This window comes from Erpetoichthys calabaricus, chromosome 4 (assembly GCF_900747795.2).
Source record: "Erpetoichthys calabaricus chromosome 4, fErpCal1.3, whole genome shotgun sequence".
Lineage (NCBI taxonomy): Eukaryota > Metazoa > Chordata > Cladistia > Polypteriformes > Polypteridae > Erpetoichthys > Erpetoichthys calabaricus.
In genome coordinates this window covers 28,134,978-28,153,845 of record NC_041397.2, presented here as the reverse complement: position 1 = coordinate 28,153,845, position 18,868 = coordinate 28,134,978, and the positions used below count along the sequence as shown (strand labels likewise).

Here is an 18,868-nt window from a genome sequence, read left to right as displayed (position 1 = left end):
TTTTGCCCACTGTCTTTCTAATGGTGGAATCATGAATGCGGGCATTAACTGAGCTGAGAGAGGCCTGCTGGTCTGTAGATGTTTGTTGGGGTTCTTCTATGACTTCTGGGATGGGTTTTCTATGCACTCTTGGGAGTAATTTTGCTTGGCTGGTCACTTCTGGGAAGATTTACCAGTCTTCTTAGTTTTCTCCATTTGGAGATGATGGCTCTCATGGACCTTTTAGTCAACTTCACATTGCTGGAAAGGTTCTATGAAATCTCCTTGGCGTTAACCCCATATTTCTCTCAGGCTTTGAAGTCAGTGTAAAAACGGTTAACCCCTAATGTCTCTGTTGTTAAGTTGTCATGATCCAATTTACAGTGTGAAGCCTGAATAACTCTCAGGACAGCATTCTGTTGCCATCTAGTGGATATAATAGCATAATACCGCAAAAAAATCATGAATGTGTTTTGCCCATCAATATTCATAAGTGGGGCAGAGCCTTCAACCAAAAACATTCAATGGCATGTAAATGAGAACCTGCAAGGACAGTTTTAGAATAAACTCAAACTGGACCATTGATGAATCAAGTAATAGTGATGACAGTATGATAGACGTGGACATCAATAGTGAAAACGATTGCATCCAGTTTTGTGCGACCGAGCTGCCGCAATATACCTGGTAACTTCATTTTCCTAATGCAGTTTGTGGCAAAAAAGGCAAAATGACTGCAATCAAGTGGACAGGCCAAAAAAAAAAGGTACTAAACCTTGTGCTGTGGTAACCTACAGCAACACAAAGGGCATGTCCATCATGCAGATCAAGCACTGACATTCCTGATGTCATGTGCATGCAAAATAAATACTGTAAGAAATGTACACAAAGAAATGTGATTCTGCTGTACCGACTGTGACATCAGGTTGTGAATGCTGGTGAATTTCTCAAAACTGGTCACACAAAGGATGTGGAGTAAATCTGCATTAGTACAGCAGTGGACACTCAACATACCTTTCCTACTGTATTTATGTTGACATTTTGATATTTACATGTTTCTGTTACACAACAAGTTTTCTTGTTTGGGAAAAAATAAATTGTTTTCGGCTTGTTTTCTCAGGAGTAAACAAAGCTAAGGAGCTTAAGTGATGTTTAACTGATTTGATTTAAAAGGGCTGGCAACAATCAAGCTGTGTATTGTAATTTAACTTGTTATTTAATTTGGATCATTTGTTGACTGAGTGACTGATTACTTTTTCACATGGGTGATATTGCTGTTGGTGAACATTTTTCCTTCACTAAATCAAATATTTTAAAAAATGTGTGAAGTGTTTACTCTTGTTGTCTTTTGTATTTCACTACATTTCTCTAAAAATCAGAAACAACTTTTATTGAATAAGCAAAAACAGAGGGAATTGGGAAGAGGGGGCAAATAGTTTTTCACAGCACTGTAGATTTTAAAGAGGCTAGCAACAACCTTTGACTTCTCCACTTTTGAATTTGTGTCTGTCTATAATAAATTGGGTGTGAAAATGCCATTTGTGGTAATTTTGCGGTCTCAACACTAAAATCTGACTGATGCAACGTCTTGAGTGTATGCCATTACACACTGAATCAAATCAAGAATTTGGAATGATCTGTTCTAACGTCCCACATGTGCCACGAGCACTCCTTGAATGCGAATAAGACAAACAAAAAAAAGAATGGTATGACTTGGACGGAATATTTAAACAAAAATTCAGTGCTCCAAATTTTTGTTGCTGTCTTCATGGCCAACTGCTTAAAAATCACAGCCAAATCTAGCACTAGTTTAATTTTGTTTCCCACATCTGGTCAAAATTTTATGATCCAAGGCAATTTGGCATGCTCATATTTTTTTTTTTGGGGTTTGGCTATCAATTTGTGTGACAGAGTGGCTGCATCTTTGTTTGGAGCCTAGAATTTATTTGATGAAATCAGAGCGAAGTTGCTGGATTACTTGTATCTGTTGCTGCTGCTGCTGCTGCTGCTGTTGCAAGGCAGAGGAGAACTGGAGCCTCTGCTGTGACAGGCTGTGCCCAGATCTGTTCATGGCAGAGCCCAGCTGAGACAGCACTACGAGGGAAGGTGGGCAAAAAGGGAAATTGAGGGGCGGGCATGGGGAAATGGCAAAGCAAAGGGATGTGGGGTAGGGCAGCAAAAACCCACAAGGACAGAGTGTAGTCGAAAAGGAGAGAAGAAGGAGGAGGAATTGACCGATTAGTTCAAAATCAAACGCTACAAACACGAAAGTTCATTGAAAAGCTAACAGGTTAGTAAAGACATCTGTGAAGCCATGAAGTACCAAGTGGGAAGAAAAAAAAAAAATGAAAGGTGCCCTTATACAATTCAAATTATTTCAATTACAAACCCCACACTATTATCTATGCTTGATTAATTTTCGATGTTCAAAATAATTCCACTGATGAGAAACTTAAGTTATACTTGACTGGTCTTTTTTCAAAATCAATTCTGGATATAACTATTGTTACTGCTGTCTGTATACCACATCACTTACGATTACAGCAAGCAGCTGTTTGGAAAGAAGAACTTGTCTCCCTATACAAGGCCTTCAAATTCTTCATAAACCAAATCAGTGGTGTCCATTTCTAATTCCAAATTTCAGAAATCAAAGTACCGAAAAAAAAAAAAAACTTTCAGTAAACATATTTTTGTTGTGATATATCAGAGAGAAGTTAGGTGTTACTTTTAATATTTAGTGAAATTAAGGAATAAATTTATTTTTCAAGTCAGTTACTTATTCACAATCATGGTATATATTCATTGGCCACACGAAACTGCATTGGTTAAATGCAATAATTTGTTTAGATAAATTGAATTCTTTGAGTGCTAAATATTTTTTTCCCAAAAAACACAGTTTTCTGAAAAGCATACAAAGCAATGGTTTCACACAGAAATCAACATAAAATGTCTGTTGTTGTGTGCTGTGGCTGTCTTTGTGGGGAGGGGGTGGCAGCGGCGGTCGTGGACACAGTGCATCGCAATCTGGTTTGTACCTTTTGACATTGTAAGTTGTGGTCCTCCCACACAAACACTGCCGAAGTTGTGTCAGATACATGAAGTTGTTCACCACAACGATCAGCTGATGCTGGTACCTCACATTCGTTTTCAACCACTTGTATCAAAATGGGAGTCTGACAAGTTAGAGTCCAATTCAGCGATAATATACAAAACGTCATCCAGAGTATTCTGCTTTACGCATTCGCCGTGATCTCTTGCCAGATGTCGATGCCATTTTTGCTGCTGTTTGCTCCTCGCTACTCGTGTGAGTGCAGGGAACCTCGGTCAAACCAATGAAGCTAACTTTCCTTTAGCAAAGACAGTCCAACTAAAACATAATGGCGGGCTAATAATTTACAGCCTTACCACCCCTCCTTTTGACAAAAGTCAACATCCGCACTGAAAGAGTTAGTGAACTCCTGACTAGCTGTGTGACTTCAAACCCTGAGGTTGTGAGCTCAGATCTCACTACATAAACTGTGTGACCACAAGCAAGCAACTTCACCTGCCTGCGCTCCAAATGGAAAAACAAGAAGAATGTTACTAATTGTTCCTTGACAAATGTTCTACGTCACCTTGGATAAAGAGGTCAGCCAAATAAGCAAGACTTTTCATTTTTGTGCATTAAAGCAGATGTACAAAGTCTACTTAATTAACTTAATAGCAGAATAGTATGCACTACCAGACATACCCGGAGATTTTCATGTGTTTAACAGAAACTGATAGAAATGGGAATCTCAAACAAACTATTGAGGTATGCAGCTGGAGCAGATGAGATACTGGAACAGCTTAGCTATTAGCTAAATAAACAAGCTTGTTGGACTGCATGGACTTCTCTCATTTGTCAAATTTGTCAAGTTCTTATGTTTTAAGATACCATTAAATGTATTTAAAAATACAGCCAAGATATTACTAGTATTGCTAATGGCTATTCCTGCTTGACATTACTGATCTGTAATATATTCTGTTCACTTGGGCTTCAAGGTACTGCCATTCCTAAAGTTTAGTTCAGGGTTCAGAAATGGGCAAAACGAAACAGCTTTCTCAAGAAGCATGTCAGTGTATTGCTTTTTGCAGAATGAAGGTTGTTCCATGAAACAGACTGCCAAAAAACTGAAGATTTTGTATGAAAGTTTCTTTCATTGCCTTGAGCAAAGAGGGCAAACTAGATTTTCACCATGACAGAAAAAGAAGGGGAAGGCCCAGATGAACAACTGCGTAACAGAATAAGGATATCAAAGTCTATAGTTCGAGAAACAAACATTGTACATGTCCTCAGTAGGTGTCTTCATAAAATACACACTAAACACCAGTGTCTTCTGCTACAGCAGGGGTGAGCATTGTTGGTCTCGGAAGGCCACAGTGGCTGCAGGTTTTGGTTCCAACCCAATTTCTTAATGAGAAGTTAATTATTGCTATTGAGGCTCTTTTTGCTCAAGCAACATTTTTCTACCTCATTTTAGTTGTCTCACTTGTTAAGATTTCCCACCCTTAATTACGTCTTTTAGTCTTAAACAACTACATTCACTGTTTTTAATTGCTCGTTATTGGCAATAAGATTCAAATGACAAAGGAACCAGAAGTTCTCCAACTAACCTGTTTCCAAGTACACCTGTATGTATTCATTGTGAACTACCTAGTTTAATCATAAATATTAAGGAGGAAACTGAACAGAAGAATTTGAAGGGCTGAGAGTTACTCATCCATTCGAGGCTTCAAATCTTTTGGATGATAATCTTAGAAAGGAAAAAAAGAATCTGCAATATATAAAAATGACCTGACAATGCAGAGTTACAACAGTAACAAGACATGAAATCAAAGAATTTGTTATTGGCAAAGACTGACTTCTAATTAAGCAACTGGGTTGGAACAAAAACCAGCACCCTTTGGCCCCCCAGGACTGATGTTGCTCACTCCTGTGCTATAGAGATGCTGGCCTTAGAGGCAGATTTTTAAAGAACAAGCCATACTAAAACTGACAAATGTTCATGTTCAGTCTCCCGGAGTCATCTTTTCTCTTTTGTAGATGACACTGGTATTTGGTGCATATCTAAGAAAGAAGCCAACTGAAGACCTGTAAGGCATTTGTTTCTCAAGCTACACTATCATGTGTTTTTCCTCTTATTCAGTGCATGTGGACCTTCCCCTTCTTTTTCTAGCCAGTTTAGATCTAGTTAGTCCTTTTCTCTCAAGACAGTAATAGACACCTTTGTATGAAATTTTCAGTTTATTGGCAATCCTTCACATTGAATAACGTTCACTCAAAATAATTAAATAATAATAAAAAAACAATGACTGACGTGTTTAATTTTGGCCATTTCTCGACCCAGAACGGAATTTTAGGAATGTCAGTACCTTGCAACTGAAGGGAACAACATAATAGGTTTCAATGGTGCTAATGCAATAACCAAGGTTTCTCTAATAACCAATTAGCATTTAAAATAACTGATTCAAGGACAAGCTAAGGGAGTTAACCATTAGGACACTGAAGGAAAGACTGCTGGAAATGGGGTTTGCATTTATATGTGATTAATAAATAAAAAATCAGTCATTTCAAGCAGTAATAGCCATTAGAAACATTAGTAATGTCTTCACTGTATCTTTAAATCAACTTACCTTAATACAAAAAGATAATTTCTATCAAAAACATGAAAAATTGAGTTTGTTCAAACTTTTGACTGGTACTATAATGCAGGGGTCGGCAACCTATGGCACGCGTGCCACACTTGGCACGGCAAGCAATTTCAAATGGCACGCAGACTCTTCACGTTTCCTGTATAAAGTTGATTATAAATCGATTAGCGGGGTTTCCTCGTTCATTTCGGCACTTGGGCGTAGCAGGGTGCCAGCCACAGACTTATCCAGACTTGTTGTAACAGCAGTCTAAGTAGGTCAGGGGAACAGTCTATATGCGAAATCTCAGAAACTAACGACAGTAACGCCAACTAGCGAGATCAAAATTCTATAACATAAAAAATTGTGGCGCATTTGCTTTAAAACCTGTTGTGTGTATATCTGGATTTCGTTGTATACAAGCACAGATATAATTTTTCAGGTGATATTTTAACGATACCCACTATAGAACAACGTTGGTTTTTGCATTTTATAAATGTTTTCTAATATGAACATTGGTTACGACTTTCCGGTCACGTGCTGCAAATATGCAGATCTAGATCTACAAAGGCCGGATGCCGGTAGTTGAATAATATATATGGTTCATATTGATTAATCTAAATATATCCATTGTATAAAAAAACTGAGATGGTTATATTTTTATTAGTTCCTAGATCTACTTAGAAAAAACGTCAATATAATTAAGGCCCACGCTTCTAAACAAGCTGTGTACAGCGATCGGCATTGTAGTGTCATTATGACTAGTTATAGCTGACAGTTTACTGACGGTTTTCCTCTCATATGCACGTATGTAGATCTATAATTCTGCGTTTAAAGGAAAGAAAAGGAAACTTGATCATCGACCATTTCAAGAAAATTGGACAAAAGAATATGGATTTGTTGGACAAAAAGATCGTGCTGTGTGTGCTTTCTGTCGTGAAAGTGTTGTGTGTCGCACATCTAGTGTACAAAGACACTTTCAAATAAAACACCAGTCTAAGTTTAAAACCTCAGAAGAGAAAAGTGAAGCTATCAAAAAAGCTATTTCTGGTTTCGAAAAACAAACTAGTATTTTGAGCAAAGCAGTTGGAATGAAGATTAAAGCTACTGAATGTAGTTATAAAATAGCTGAATGTATTGCTTTGAAAGGGAAACCGTTTACAGACGGAGAATACATCAAAGAAACTTTTTTAAGCAGTGCTGAAATTTTATTCGGTGATTTACCAAATAAGGAGATTATATTCACGCGTATTAGAGAAATACCAATTTCTGCAAGATCGGTTGAGAGGCGCATAACTGATTTAGCTGAAAATGTAACAACTAAACAAATATCTGGATTAAAACAATCTCAAGTATTTAGTGTTGCGCTTGACGAAAGCACTGATTTAAACGATTTGTCTCGCTTAGCCTTGGTTGCAAGATATCCTGAAAATAATCACATTTATGAAGAGTTGTGTTGCTTATTACCACTTCATGACACAACCAAAGCAGAAGACATTTTGACTGCATTTATTAGTTATTTTGCTAAACATGACATAGACTTAAACAAGTTATTCTGTGTGACAACCGATGGTGCTGCTGCAATGGTTGGCAAGAAGAAAGGATTTGTAAAACTTCTTGAAAATCATGTTGGCCGCAAACTTTTGAATTTTCATTGTATTATACACCAGGAGAGCCTATGTGTAAAGACCTAATCTCTGAATTTGGTCTCTGTGATGACAACTGTTGTTGAAATAGTCAACTTTATAATTTCTCATTCTTCACTGGTTCACAGGCAGTTCAAGTTTCTTTTACAAGAAATTGAGTGTGAATATGGAGATCTTCTGCTACACAGCAATGTTCGCTGGCTTAGTCGAGGCAAAGTTTTAAATAGATTTGTCAGTTGTCTTGGAGGTATTAAGGTAATAATTCATTAATAATTCATTACATTTACATAGCGCTTTTCTCAGTACTCAAAGCGCTATCCACACAGGGAGGAACCGAGAAGCGAACCCACAATCTTCCACAGTCTCCTTACTGCAAAGCAGCAGCACTACCACTGCGCCACCTGTGAGGTGTTTCTTAATGGAAAAAAAGAAACATTTTCCTGAACTGAATGATGACAACTGGGTGTTAAAGTTGATGTTTCTGACTGACATAAGCACACATTTAAATGAACTTAATCTGAAATTACAAGGACAGGGACAAACAGTACTTGATCTTTTCAGCTATTGGAAAGCATTTACAATGAAACTAGACATTTTTACCCGTGATATCAACATCAAAGCATTCAAGTACTTCCCGAATGTGAAGAATCTCTCAAATCAATTTGAAGTAAATGTAGATGAGCTTCAAGAGTACATTGAAGCACTCAAAGCAGAATTTGATAAACGAAGTAAAGACTTTCACATTCATGGATCCTTATTTTCGTATCTCATTAACCCTGATATAATTGATTTGGAAACTACCCAGTTGGAACTATTTAGTTGGATGGATATTGATGACTTTGAAATGCAACAGATTGACTTCAGATCTTCAGAATTATGGACATCAAAATTTGTTGAACTACGGAAGTCTCTGGAAAATGAAAATCTAGAAAAGTCTGCAGCTATTCTCAGCTGTTGGACATCCCTTCCGAATTATTACATCTGTTTGAAGAAAATTGCTTTTGCTCTTCTTTCAGCTTTTGGATCAACCTATTCCTGTGAGCAAATTTTCTCTCACATGAAAGCAGTGCTAAATCCACAGCGTAGTCACTTAACGCCTGAACATTCAGAAAATTGTGTCAAACTCAAAGTGACAAAGTATGTTGTCGATATTGAGCAACTGGCCAAGACCATGCAAGGGCAAGGCTCCCATTAATAATAAAAAAGTTTTTTTAAAAATCTTTCAAGAAACTCTATTTCTTTTAATGTTGTTTACAACTTTACATATTATTGAATATCACTATATATTAATTAATTAAAATATAAAAATAAAATATATGGTAAAATAAGCATATTGACCTCGACTTGTATAAAATATGTGATATTGGCACTCTGAATAATTTGAAACCTTAAGTTGGCACACAGTTAGCAAAAGGTTGCCGACCCCTGCTATAATGTATATATTCCTTTTTGTTACAAAAAAGAGACAAAAGTTTAAGGGATAATAAAAAGGAAACAAGGTGATTTTGTTGTAATAAAATTTGAAATTTCATTTTGATTAAACTCATCTAAACGGATTTAAATCTAGAAAATTGTCTTATCAGTAATATTTGATTATGTGATGATGCATCAAACTTTGATCTAGTTTTAGAACTCCCCACCCCACAAATTATATAACATTATAAATAAGTTAAAATATATTTTTAAAACCATTTAATCAAGATAATTGCAACAAACTCTGTAAAAAGAGACCTCAAAACCGGACCAGACTGCAGCCACAGTGGTGAAGTGATTAATGGAAACGTTTCTGCTCACTCTTAATGAAGACACCTCAAACAGCAGTATAATGCTATTTTCAAGTCGTGTCTTTATCAGTGATGCTCCTTATATGGAAAACTTCAACTACTTAGTACTTCATGACTTTTTCACATCCATAATGGGGAGAAATGACAGTGGGAATTAACATGCACATTTGCTAAATATTTTCTTGCATCTAAAATCAAAAACATAACATTGTGGTGCTGACAAAATCAATTATAAAGTGTGTATTGTGAGTATTAAAAGCCTATTTACATATACAAGTAATTTTTAGAAAGTGGACCATTTCTGGTCAACTCAATATGACAACTCTCAATTTCCTTACCTGAATGTGGTGACATAAATCCTCCAAGGTTTATTACAGCAGTCTGCTGGCCACTCAGGGTTTGATCCTGGCTAGAAGGACCTTGATCAGATGTCTGATGAGTTCAACAGCCAATCAGGATATGGTAAGTATGCAGACATTATTGGGCATTAAAACAATACATTTCAAAATGCAAGTACAAAAAGATTATAGAAACAGAAATATTGTTATTTAGATGTAAGAAGCACATAAAACACAAACTCTTAAGTGTGAATAAAGTACTCATGTCATTATGTTAATAGCTCATTTGCATGAGAATGTACTCCAGTGATTAATATGGAATTGGCAAAGGTAAGCTGAATTAACATTAAGAGAGACAGTATTTCAAAATGCACTTTAACATAACTTGAAAATGTATTTTAAAATATCTTCAAAAATAATTAAAGATATCTCAAAATGTTATCTTGTTCCCTAACAGACATCTGAAATGTGTTTTACATGGATTGTTAAAATGACTCTTGACAATATTTAAGATATCCTTTAAGATATCTTATTTATTCATAAATGTGGTATATGTACATTTGCCATGTGAAATACTGTTCAAAAGTTAAGCGTTTTCTATAAATTTGAAAAAATATCTTCCCTCACTGACACTTTACAATGGAGACTAATGCGGTATGGGGAATAATCAGGAAATACAACATGACTGTTTTGCAAGAGTATATTCCTATATTATGCCTTAAGGCAGATATGCTAAAATGCAGAAGTCTTTAACAATCCATTTTATGGGACATTTGACTAGGGAAATTAAAGACAATTACAGCAATGCAGAACTGCTATGACATGGATTAGAAAAGGTAAAATATAAATATGAAGTCACACCTGATCGCTTTGTTGCTGAGGGCTTGATGTGGCAGACTGCGTTGATGACTGCTGTGGAGAGAACTGTGAAAGCTGCTGCTGCTGTAGAGAGTTGAAGATGAGAGGTCCTCCAGGTATCTGCCAGAGAAAAGAAAAACGGTTTGACCTCAAAGGAAAAAATCAGTTTGTGTAAACCTAGAGAAAGGAGGAGGCAAGATAATATTATAGGCTGTTAATTACACATGCCACATCCTTAGTAAACACATAATTAAATAACACATTTTAAATTAGTGTGTTGTATGTGTTGCTCGGCTGTCTGAGGAATTTGCTGTGATCGCACAATAAGGTCTCAGTAATAAAAGCAAGCAGTGCAGTACTTAATTCAGAGCATACAAAGAAGGTTATCCCAAAACCACATGCTTTTATTATGTTGAAGGTTACCACAACCCCACTATACTTCAGCCTCTAGCTGACAGATATTGTATCACTCTTGTTTATTTACAATTCTTATCACACAAAGTGGTAATACTACAGCATTAAACAAAAAGTAGAAAGGCAAGAAGAATTAATAGAAAGTGAGTTATGATATTACATGTGATAGATAATGGATGCATTGAGATCTTTCTGTTTAGGGTTAGTATGACTAGACATTAAAGGCAGTTTACAAAAAAATTAAAAATACTAATGAAACCAAGAGACAGACAAGTAAATGGACCGATGTAGATTAATGTGTTACAGTATTAGTGAACAGCTTTGCTAAACTGCATATACCTGAGTAACTCTAAATGTATAATCAAGTTTTATATAAGAAAACAAAAAGTCAGACAATCAAAAAATTTCTTGAAATATTCTGTTAGGGACAATCCTCAGTTGTAGAAGTGCTCATTTAGGATGAAGTTAAGCTTGTCCCAGAAGCCAGAGAACAAAAAGATGATGAGTGGAGATTTTTCCTTTTGCCTTCTTTTAAGAGTTTGAGATCTCTCCTTATTGTGCAAGAATTATAGTTTTAAAAAACCATAAATGTGAAAAAAGTTTAGTAAAAAAAATCTTCATGTATAATAAAACAAAGGAACACTTTAATTATCTTAATCTGTGATAATCTTGGGTCAACAAGTATATTATTTTGATGCTTTAAGCTCCTATGTTATATGTTACACCCAGTGAGTGGCTTTCATAAGTGTTCTTTACATACAGACCCATACACATACATACAACATGGTTCAGTACCCAATAAGAAAATACTTCACACTGTGACAGGGCATTATTTTTGAGATATAGATTTCCTCAAAAAACAGTTAAATTCAACTTATTTAATGCATCAGAATGTTAAATAAAATCTTACCTGAAGTAGATTTAGGGGCCGAAGACCTGAGGCATTTTTCAAACCAAAAGGAACACCTGGTTATTAAAACGTACATAAAAAGTGCAATGTACAGTATCTAACAACCTAATCAATTTAATATCAACAGTAACAACTGTATCATAATAGTTTGAGCAACAAAACTATAGCTGAATATGAAAATAGCTGCTTAAGAAAATTCCCTTTGTCAGACTGATTGGAAAAGGAAACATTTTTTTTTTTAAAAAAAAGCAGTCACTAATAACTATTACTCACATTTACTTCAATAATCTGGTGTCAGGTATATGACTGACAGATACACAACCCCCACCCAAACCCCCCAACACAGAAACCCCCAACACAGAAAAAAAGCTACAAAAAAGAAGAAAAACAGTATGAGTGGCATAAGCTTAGATGAAGATACAGAAATGTCCTCAAGCTCCGAAACCACAACTGTAGATATCATCGCTCGACACGGCTCTCATTCCCTTTCCTGAAAATATGCTGGTTTAGAAAAAATGTATTAACAAGAAACAATGATTTTTAAAATGTGAGTGGGAGTTAAAACTAGTTTAACAATCAAATTGTTTCATTATCTTAAACCATCACAAAGAATACAAATGGCTTCTTGAGTTATCTCACCCTGTGTAAAACCCTAAACCCTTAACCGACCAAACAAAAACTTGCTCGAGCAGCAACAGCCAGAAAAGTATCCCTACAACAAGAAAAGGAACCGGTGACAAGACACAACCAACACTGTCACCAGTTACATCACAAAAGACATGGTACCGGTTGAGGTCATTAAGGAGGGATTTAAACTACTGAGTAAAATCAGTAGTGTGTTAGTACAAATGCAACATTTAAAACTAGTGTGAAAATACCCCAATGGTAAATTGGGTTCTGTACTCTGTTAGTACTGCTTTGTTGGCTGAACTCTTGTAAGTGTTATTCTGGTACTGTGGAATTTACAATTAGCTCCTCATAACGTTATCACTTTGCATATTCAGTACATACTGTATCTTCATTAGATGAATCATACCATACACATATACAAAATGTGCAATCGTCCAAAACCAGTGATTTATAATACCTAAACATATCCTAAAAACTAACACAACCCTGTCTCCCCATCTTGTATGGTTTCTTGATTTTATGTTTTATTTTTGATGATATCGGTTAGCTGCTTTCATTTATATAATACTACAATACTTTATTTTAATCCTCTTTTCAATAAAATATGACGCTGCAGTGTCTATTTCATTTCCTAAAGTAAAAATGGTCGTCATTATCAAAATGCTAGAAAATAGATACTTTTGCTTATTTCCCACTCCTCCTTCAAGAGACTGTGTAGACTTCACACATTCGCCACTGTTTGTGTTGGGATTTACCTGGGTTCTCCAGTTTTCCTCCCACATCCCATAGGCATATCTGTTATAGTGTAACCATTGCCTTTTTCTCTCCTAATATTATTTTGCATCTCCATTATGCAAATATTTGAAAAATGTCAGCTCAATGGAAATACTGTACTAAACAGCTACAGATATGAGCTTTTATTTGTTATATTCAACCTCAGTGCTTCCAGGGCGCATCATTAACTTCCATTATACTGGTTATTATTTACATAAGAACTATACCCACAGAGCAGAGAACATGTATTCTCCCTTCCAGTAGGATAGTGCATAGAATCTGTAATTAAAAATAATATACTTTGTTTTGTTTTCATAAGAATACCTCAGTAATGTGGAATGTATGTTTTCTCAAATTAAAATCGCTTCAAAGATTATGCATTCAGTAAGTGTTATGGCTTTTGTTGCATGTTTCGTCTGCTGTATCACAGACCGCTACTGTAAGCTGCCTGAAGACACCTTTTAAATTCAGAAATAACTGTTACATTTAAAGGAATACTCCAGCCAAAAATGATACTTTTATATATTACTTTCCCCATGTAATTTGTAGTGATGGCTGAGGGGGGAAAAAAAAATATTTATCTCAAGTTTTCATACAGAAATATATTACTGATATAACAGAAGCCATGGTTGACCAACTCTGTACAATGGCAAACACGGTAAAAAAAATGTCCATGAAAAAAATGTAATAATAATAAAAAAAACATATCTCACATTACCCATGGTGCACAATCCACATGTCATCTATTAAGTCAGATGCATAAATTTGCGAAATGCATTTTTTTTTTTGTTAAAATATTGTTAAATTCAGTATATACTTCTGGAATAATCAGCACACATCATAAACAGGAAACTAAAGCATGGGATTGAGATTTATAATTAAAAATCCTCCTCTCACTCATTGGTCAAGTCCTGTCTTCAATGTAGGTGTACAGCACTGGTAACTGTTAGCTTCTATTAAACATTTTTATCTCCAGTCTGCATGAAAACATGAGCTTACATTTTTCTTGGCCACCACTACAAACTACATAAGTAAGTATCACATTATAAATAAATATGTAATTTCTGGGTGGAGTATTTATTTAGATTCACTAGTTGCTGGAGCAAATTAATTATGCTATAACAGTGAAAAATAACGGACTTCAAAAATACTGAACTTACCCTTTTAAAGCTCTGTACAATATTTAAGATGGGAAGGGGACAGTACACAGTCCATTGCAATATACAGCATATTCAATTATGTAATGTGTAAAACATTCAGATGCACGTAACAGCACTAACAAGCTGCAAAATGTTAAGACATGTACTTATTTATAAAAGAAATAGTATGAAGTGCTCTAATTTTGCCCAAGCATTTTGTACACTGTCTACTTATTATTTTTCACATATGGAAACTGTAATAAACTTTTTTGGTGACATTTCATAGAAGAAAACATTTACAGTTTCTTCAGTAAAAGAGGCAAAAGGTAGCAGAAAACTGTAATGCAACAGATTTAAAAAGAAAAGCTCATAAAATGCAAACAACATTAACCTGATTGTGCTCCAGACTGCATAGTTGGTAATGCACCAGGCACAAGTCCTCCAGGTGGCAAAATCCCACTGAGATTAATCCCTGTAGAGGTGATAGTTCCAGGGTTGCAGCCCAACATGGGATTAGATCCACTCATCATTTGGGGTGCACTACAAACACAGATAAAGTCAAAGACAATTAAACAAATAAATATTTCTTGTAATTTTGCTTTCTTTTATTTTCCCCCACATATCAGACTGCATATATCTTGTGGGCAGCAGCTGACTACTGAAACATGGTGAAAACCTGAGCAAATATTTTGGCAGTAGTTCAGACCTGTAAAAATACAGTTTGTAAAGAAATGTAAATGCATTTATGACTTCTTACACTGTATTCATGTTCAATCAACTAAGCAAACAGTTAAAAAAAAAAAAAAAAAAAACAACCAATGGTTTACACAGTACATGCTTCAGAATTTTTCCACATGTATGTACAATTTCCTTGATTCAACATATAGTATCCGTTTTTGTTTGGACTTTCAAAAAGCACCACTTTCGTGTTTAAAAATTGTTTAACTTATATTTATCTCTTATTAAAGGCAGTTATTTCTTTAAATGAATAAATCATTTCTAACCAAGCAGTTATACACTGTATATGTGTCATTTTTATTTTTAAAGCTATCGTGCTTTTATTTTTATAGCTCTCTGACTAGTTACTAATGAAATCAGACCTGACTGTTACACACTGACATGATCACTGTAATTAGACTACACTTTTATAGGCTACTATTCTGCTATGCATATGTCTGTCTCTTAAAAATTAGTATTTGAGAAAAAACACATTTTAAACTGGTGTAGTGGTTATTGTGCTGTAGCCTCACAACTTATAAATGTCCATGGACCTAATTTCTGTGCCATTTGTATAATTGCTGTTTGTCCACATTAATTAATTCCTAAGTACTCTGGATTCCTTCTGCATGCTTCAAATAATTTTGAAATGGAGCGGCATTTTTTACAAAATTTTCTTCTAACTTGTGCCAAATGATCACTAAGTTCTTGCCCTTATCAAAACACACAATTCTACTCATTAGAATAAATGCTAATTTGATTCTTGCAAGGTTATGTATATTAACTGCTCTTTTTTATTAAAAGACTAAGTTAAAAACTAATGCTAACAATGTAAAAATGTAAACTTAAAATGCATTTTTTTTAATTAATAAATACAGTCATATGCAAAAGTCTGGGAACCCCTCTTAATTCTTTGGATTTTGTTTATCATTGGCTGAGCTTTCAAAGTAGCAACTTCCTTTTAATATATGACATGCCTTATGGAAACAGTAGTATTTCAGCAATGACATTAAGTTTATTGGATTAACAGAAAATATGCAATATGCATCATAACAAAATTAGACAGGTGCATAAATTTGGGCACCCCAACAAAGATATTACATCAATACTTAGTTGAGCCTCCTTTTGCAAATATAACAGCCTCTAGACGCTGTCCTGTTATAGCTTTTGATGAGTGTCTGGATAATGCATGGAGGTATTGTTGACCATTCTTCCATACAAAATCTCTCCAGTTCAGTTCAATTTGACGGCTGCCAAGCATAGACAGCCTGCTTCAAATCATCCCATAGATTTTCAATGATATACAAGTCAGGGACTGTGATGGCCATTCCAGAACACTGTACTTCTCCCTCTGCATGAATGCCTTTGTAGATTTTGAGTTTTGGAATATCTAACCCCTGCGTAACTTCAACTTTGTGACTGATGCTTGAACATTATCCTGAAGAATTTGTTGATGTTGGATTGAACTCATCCGACCCTTGACTTTAACAAGGGCTCCAGTCCCTGAACTAGCCACACAGAATGATGGAACCTCCACCAAATTGGACAGTAGGTAGCAGGTGTTTTTCTTGGAATGCGATGTTCTTCCGCCATGCAAAGTGCTTTTTGTTATGACCAAATAACTCAATTTTTGTCTCATCAGTCCAAAGTACTTTGTTCCAAAATGAATCTGGATTGTCTAAATAAGCATTTGCATACAACAAGCGACTCTGTTTGTGGCGTGAGTGCAGAAAGGGCTTCTTTCTCATACAGATGCCATACAGATGTTTTGTGCAAATTGCGCTGAATTGTAGAATGATGTACAGATACACCATCTTCAGCAAGATGTTCTTGCAGATCTTTGGAGGTGATCTGTGGGTTGTCTGTAACCATTCTCACAATCCTGCGCATATGCCGCTCCTGTATTTTTCTTGGCCTGCCAGACCTGCTGGGTTTAACAGCAACTGTGCCTGTGGCCTTCCATTTCCTGATTACATTCCTTACAGTTGAAACTGACAGTTTAAACCTCTGAGCTTCATGTAGCCTTCCCCTAAACCATAAGACTGAACAATCTTTGTTTTCAGATCTTTTGGGAGTTGCTTTGAGGATCCCATGCTGTCACTCTTCAGAGGAGAGTCAAAGGGAAGTACAACTTGCAACTGACCACTTTAAATACCTTTTATTTTGGTATTTGGTGTTGCAAGTAATCAGTATTGAGCAGTTACATGCATTCAAATCAGCAAAATTACAAGGGTACCCAAATTTTTGCACAGCCAGTTTTTCACATTTGATTTAATTTCATACAACTAAATACTGCTTCACTAAAAATCTTTGTTCGGAAACCACCCAGTACTCAGATGTTCCTAGGAAATGAAAGACATACCACTGTTATCTTTTTGTTGAAAGTAGAGTAAATTATTAAGCAGGCTGAGACGGGTTCCCAAACTTTTTCATATGACTGTATTCTATATGGAGAAGAAAATGTCTGAAATATCAACAAAACTGGCACAATTTTGGCAAGGAAGTTTGGAAGTACACAAAGAGTTAATAAAAAATATGCTTTTTTAAAATTTAAATATATTCTTACCACACAGATCCAACAACATTGATGAAGTTTAGGCCAGCTGGACTAGTCATGACCTGAGATGTAGATGTGCCTGTGGTGATTGAGGTACCCATGGTAGCCAAGGGAATAGTCATGACTGGAAGAGTCTGACTCAGTGCCATCTGCTGCTGGGCAAAAGATGTCAAAAGGGCTGGTTGTGAGTTCATTGAAGAGTCCTGTGGTGTGGGAGTTGCCGATGGGGTAATAGATGGTGTGGACGTTTGGATGTCTGGAGGATGAGGAGTAGATGATGGCGTGTTAGTGGGTGTTGGAGTAGATGGCTTGGGAGTTCCAGATCCTGCAAAAATTAGAAAAAACATGGATAAAAACAAATTTTATAATAAAATAATGACAAAGTAATATGGTGTGAAGTATTTTTGTCACTTCTTTGTCATTTAGTATATCATTTATCTTAAAAATTACTAGCAGCTTTATGGGTACTTAAGTCATTATAAATGATATTCCTCATGTAACATATTATAATGAGGAGGGTAGAAATAATTAAAATAGTTATTTTGTATGTACTGTATGTATTTGTAGGTGTATCTATCTAAAATCATTAAATATATTAGAAAAACTATAATAGTGTTACACATTTTATCTTTTAGAGATATGAGTATCCTGGCATCTAGTCATAAAAAAAAATTCTAATATAGTGTAATTAATTGGTCAAATAAATACCTTTCAGTGATAGACTTAAGCTTTGTAAACAATTAAAGTAACCCAAATGTAGCTTGCAAAATGATTTTCAATTTACACATTTTGTATTTATCCAATGTTAACCCAAAACCAAAATAATGAAAGCCGTTCCCACACTGCAAAGCCTCTGGGACTTTTTTCCATTCAGATATCTCAAATGAAAAAAGTAAGAAGGCTGTAAGATGGCATGCGACAGTGCAAACCTGGAAAGACGATCCACAGCATGTCTGATGTGGACAGACTGACAGGGGAAAAAAAGCAACATACACTTAAAGCAAGAGTTTCTGCTTATTGTTCAGAAAAGATTTTTTTTTTTTTTAAATCCACGGTGATAATATTTGCCTTGATCAATATTGCAAGCAGCCTGCCCTCTTATCATTTGGCAATAATTAAGATGATACAAGATATAGTGATCTTATGACATGCCATGAACAGAAGCCAACCACCCTGCACAAAAAGGGCTCTCTGCATTTTGGCTGGAAGCAACACAGAAGCATTAAATCAGTTTTCTTAGAAGTTAGTCACAAGAACAGAAAATCAACCGTGCTTGAATTAGTGCCTGCAGAAAGGGTAAGGCAATTAATGTACCCTGTGACGGACTTGCATCTCGTCCGTGGTGTAGTCCTGCCTTGCGCACATTGTTGCCAGGATACGCTCCACCACCCCGAGACCCTGAATGGGAAAAGCGGGGATAGAAAATGGATGTATGGATGATTTCATTATTCTGCTGATGCTAGGTAAGAAATT

General features: G+C 35.6%; 1 protein-coding gene across 5 annotated transcripts in view; it reads right to left on the bottom strand.

Annotated features, from left to right (window-relative positions):
- The window catches only part of supt20 (SPT20 homolog, SAGA complex component), a 109,406-nt gene that overhangs the window by 1,354 nt on the left and 89,184 nt on the right, over positions 1-18,868 (bottom strand). The window contains exons 19-25 of one of the 5 annotated variants that reach the window (XM_051926740.1): positions 18,710-18,793; positions 17,405-17,720; positions 14,513-14,661; positions 11,579-11,634; positions 10,258-10,374; positions 9,397-9,490; positions 1,955-2,070 (exon numbers count right to left, since the gene is read on the bottom strand). In XM_051926740.1, the coding sequence (XP_051782700.1) occupies positions 1,955-2,070; positions 9,397-9,490; positions 10,258-10,374; positions 11,579-11,634; positions 14,513-14,661; positions 17,405-17,720; positions 18,710-18,793 (932 nt within the window). Of the gene's footprint in view, positions 1-1,954; positions 2,071-9,396; positions 9,491-10,257; positions 10,375-11,578; positions 11,635-13,041; positions 13,622-14,415; positions 14,662-17,404; positions 17,721-18,709; positions 18,794-18,868 lie in introns of those variants that run through there. The other 4 variants (XM_028799276.2, XM_028799277.2, XM_028799278.2 and 1 more) reach the window with 4 other exon arrangements.